Source organism: Pteropus vampyrus, unplaced genomic scaffold (assembly GCF_000151845.1).
Source record: "Pteropus vampyrus isolate Shadow unplaced genomic scaffold, Pvam_2.0 Scaffold50, whole genome shotgun sequence".
Lineage (NCBI taxonomy): Eukaryota > Metazoa > Chordata > Mammalia > Chiroptera > Pteropodidae > Pteropus > Pteropus vampyrus.
The window spans coordinates 10,650,326-10,653,289 of record NW_011888831.1 but is presented as its reverse complement, the minus strand read 5'-3'; the positions used below and the strand labels follow the sequence as shown (position 1 = coordinate 10,653,289).

Here is a 2,964-nt window from a genome sequence, read left to right as displayed (position 1 = left end):
AGGTACTCTCCTCCCTACATGCAGTAGCCCTTCATCCCTATGATTCTTACAGAGGAGTTAAGCAGAAGAGAGACCCTGCCTGTAGCTTACAGGAGAAGGAACTGGGGCTCATGACAGGAATCGACTGGGGCTCGTGACAAGAATCGACTGGCTCAAGATCCTGCTTAAAAAAAAAAAAAAAATCACCGATATTCAAAATAACCAAACCAGCAACAATTCAAGTAATATTAAATATTTCTTAAGACATAATATATTTTGCATCACAAAACAGAAAGCACCTTATCTGAAAATTACAATAAAATTAGTCCAGGTTATAGACGAGAAGGCTGGAGGAGAATCGTCATTTCTCATATTCTGGCTTGGTCCTAGTGCGGCTGGAAGAGTTCAGGTCCTCTGGGTGTGAGATTTTTGATCCAGGTATTTCACATAATTCTGGACCCACTTCTTCTTCGCGTCGACACAGATGTCCTTGCCCAGTTTGGTTCTGAAGCTGTGGATGAAGGAGCGCCAGCACAGTTAGATAGAACACTTGAGGGCTTTACCTAAGAGAGGGCAACCTCCTTCCAGGAGGAAGGAGGGGTATGGAAAGAAGTGGCCTCTGGAGGAAGTTGCTGCTTTTGCCACCCTGGAGGAAGCTGGCCTGGCACCCACCGAAGCCACTGCGAGGGTATGATCTGGCACCCATTCAGGAAGCAGGCTGTGGGACGTTACGGACCCTCTCTAGGCCTAGTTTTGATGTAATAATAGGGGATTTGGATTACATAGTCTGGTTAGGTCTTATTCCCTGAGTATAAGACCCCAAATTAGTCTGATGTCTACCTTCTGGGGCAGAACTTTGGAACAGGGGCTATTGAAGAATGGAGTGGGGTGAGGTGAGGTGGGAGTGGACATGAGCAGGGTTCTTCTACCCACATGACAGCTTTCTGGGCACACCGGCTGCTGGTGATTCGATAGCTCTTCAGCCTCTGCCCAGGGATCTTCTTATTGCTAAACGTGAAACAGCAGCTGGACAGGGCACTGAGTGCATCTAGAAATGAAGTCACAAAGAGACATCCCTTTAGGAGAAGCTGAGTTTTTCTCAGCTTGGCTGAAGCAGGAAGTGTCTGGCGGAGAAGGAAAGCAAAAAGGTAGAGTGAGTCTTACCCACCCCAGGTCCAGTGCTCCTGCCTTCGGCCATGAGTGGGGTGGGACCCAGAACAGATGGCTTAAGATCTGAAGTCAGTTCTCTCAGCTGCATGGTAGGTATGTAATGCTGCTGACTGGGGGAGGCCAGGGTGGCAAGTCCTGGATACGGTCCCCAATCTGCAGAGTTTGGGAAAATAAGTAGGGGCCATAGAAAAGGCCTTGGATTTAGGCAGCTTGGGCTTTATTCTGGCTCTGCCTGGGGGAGAGATAGGACTCCTATTGTCCCCAACCCTGGCATCTGCTTTCAGTCTTTAAAGCTAGATGTTAAAGTGAAGCTCCAAGGACCCCCGCTGCTCTGATAGGCTGGGAAATGGGGTACTTTGGCTTATGGCTTCCTAGAGGGAGAGAGAAACAGAGAGGAGATAGAGAGAAAGAAGGAGGAAAAGGAATTACCTGGCTGAGCCAGCACCTGGATCCTGAAGGTGGCCACCATGAGCAGCAGGCACAGAAGGGCTACAGAGACCTTCATGGTGGAGGGTGAGGACACAAGCTTCAGAGCGAGAGGTGTTGGTGTCTCAACCTCTCTGTTCCTCTGGCCTCTCTGCCTCCCTTTTATAGGAACCAGAGGGTTGGAGATCTCAGAGGGATATTTGCCTGGGCAGGGCCATGGTCAAGTCAAGATGAAGAGTGTTTCTGAATCTGCTGAGCCAATGGCTGGGCTGCCAGAGAGTTTTCCAAGAAATACAAGAGGGAAGCTGTGGGCTGCAGCAGGGTAAGCACTGCTTCCTTCCAGCCTCCCAAACCACAAGAAGGAGGTAGGGACACAGATGTGCTGCCACTGACCGTAGGAAGTGACCCGAAGAGATTTCCACAGCCTTACTTTGTGCAAAATGAAAAATAACTCTTATAGAGAAAGAGCACTGTTTAAGGGCTTCATACGTATTATGCATTTAGTCCTAATAGGATCTAGACCACTATCATCATGCCTGCTTACAAGGAAAATCATTGAGGTGCAGAGAGATTACATAACCTGACCAAAGCCTCATGGGATATGAGTGGTAACACTGAAAAAGAAGCCTGTTTGCCTAGAACCACCAAGGCGGTCAAACTTTGATTTAGCTGCAGAAGTCTTTTTTCCAAGTTTTATGTGGACGTCCCATACTTGAGACAAATCGAAGCCAGCTTCTGGTGAGAGGGCCTTCTCCCATCACATATTGGTGCCCTCTTCTGTACCTCGAGCCCGGGTGGATATTGTTTGCAAACCACTGATATGTCCAGGACCCTTGTTTTCAGGAATGACTACTGAGTTTCTAGAGCTGTTGATGGGAGGGGGCGTGTGCCTGGGCTGGGGGAGAGGAAGGCAGCGCCACAGCGGGATCGGGGGAGGCGAGGAACAACGCGGGCCTCCCATAGAAAACGGGCCGGGCCCTTTGCTGAGGTTCTCGTTCGTCACGCTCACTCCTGGCTCCCACGCTCTGCTTACTTTTTGTGCCTGCCTGGAATACTCTCCTCTCTGCTTTCCATCCTTGCCAGTCTTCCCATTCCAGCAAAACAAGCCCAGTGAGAGTAAAAAGCAGAAAATGAAGAGCCAAGATTAGTGACACTGAAAAGAATATATAATAGAAATCGTTGAAGCAACCCAAAGTCGGTTTCCTGAAAAGCTGAAGCTCTCTTGAGACAGACCATGAAAAAAGGAAAAAAAGTACCAGTAGCCAACAACGAAAGTAGAAGAGGCCACCACAGAGCCTGCAGACACCAAGAAGAAAATAAGAACCCATGCCAATAAATTTAATTTAGATAAAAGGGATGAATTCTTCCAAAAATATAACTCACCAAACT

At 48.4% G+C, this 2,964-nt stretch overlaps 1 protein-coding gene across 1 annotated transcript; it reads right to left on the bottom strand.

Moving 5' to 3' along the window:
• Positions 1 to 384: 384 nt before the first annotated feature.
• LOC105291968 (C-C motif chemokine 13-like) lies at positions 385 to 1,654 on the bottom strand. The gene is made up of 3 exons (XM_011360046.2): positions 1,579 to 1,654; positions 913 to 1,027; positions 385 to 490 (listed from the first exon to the last, which is right to left on the bottom strand). The coding sequence occupies exons 1-3, from the start codon at positions 1,652 to 1,654 to the stop codon at positions 385 to 387; spliced, it is 297 nt and encodes a 98-aa protein (XP_011358348.1).
• Positions 1,655 to 2,964: the final 1,310 nt, after the last annotated feature.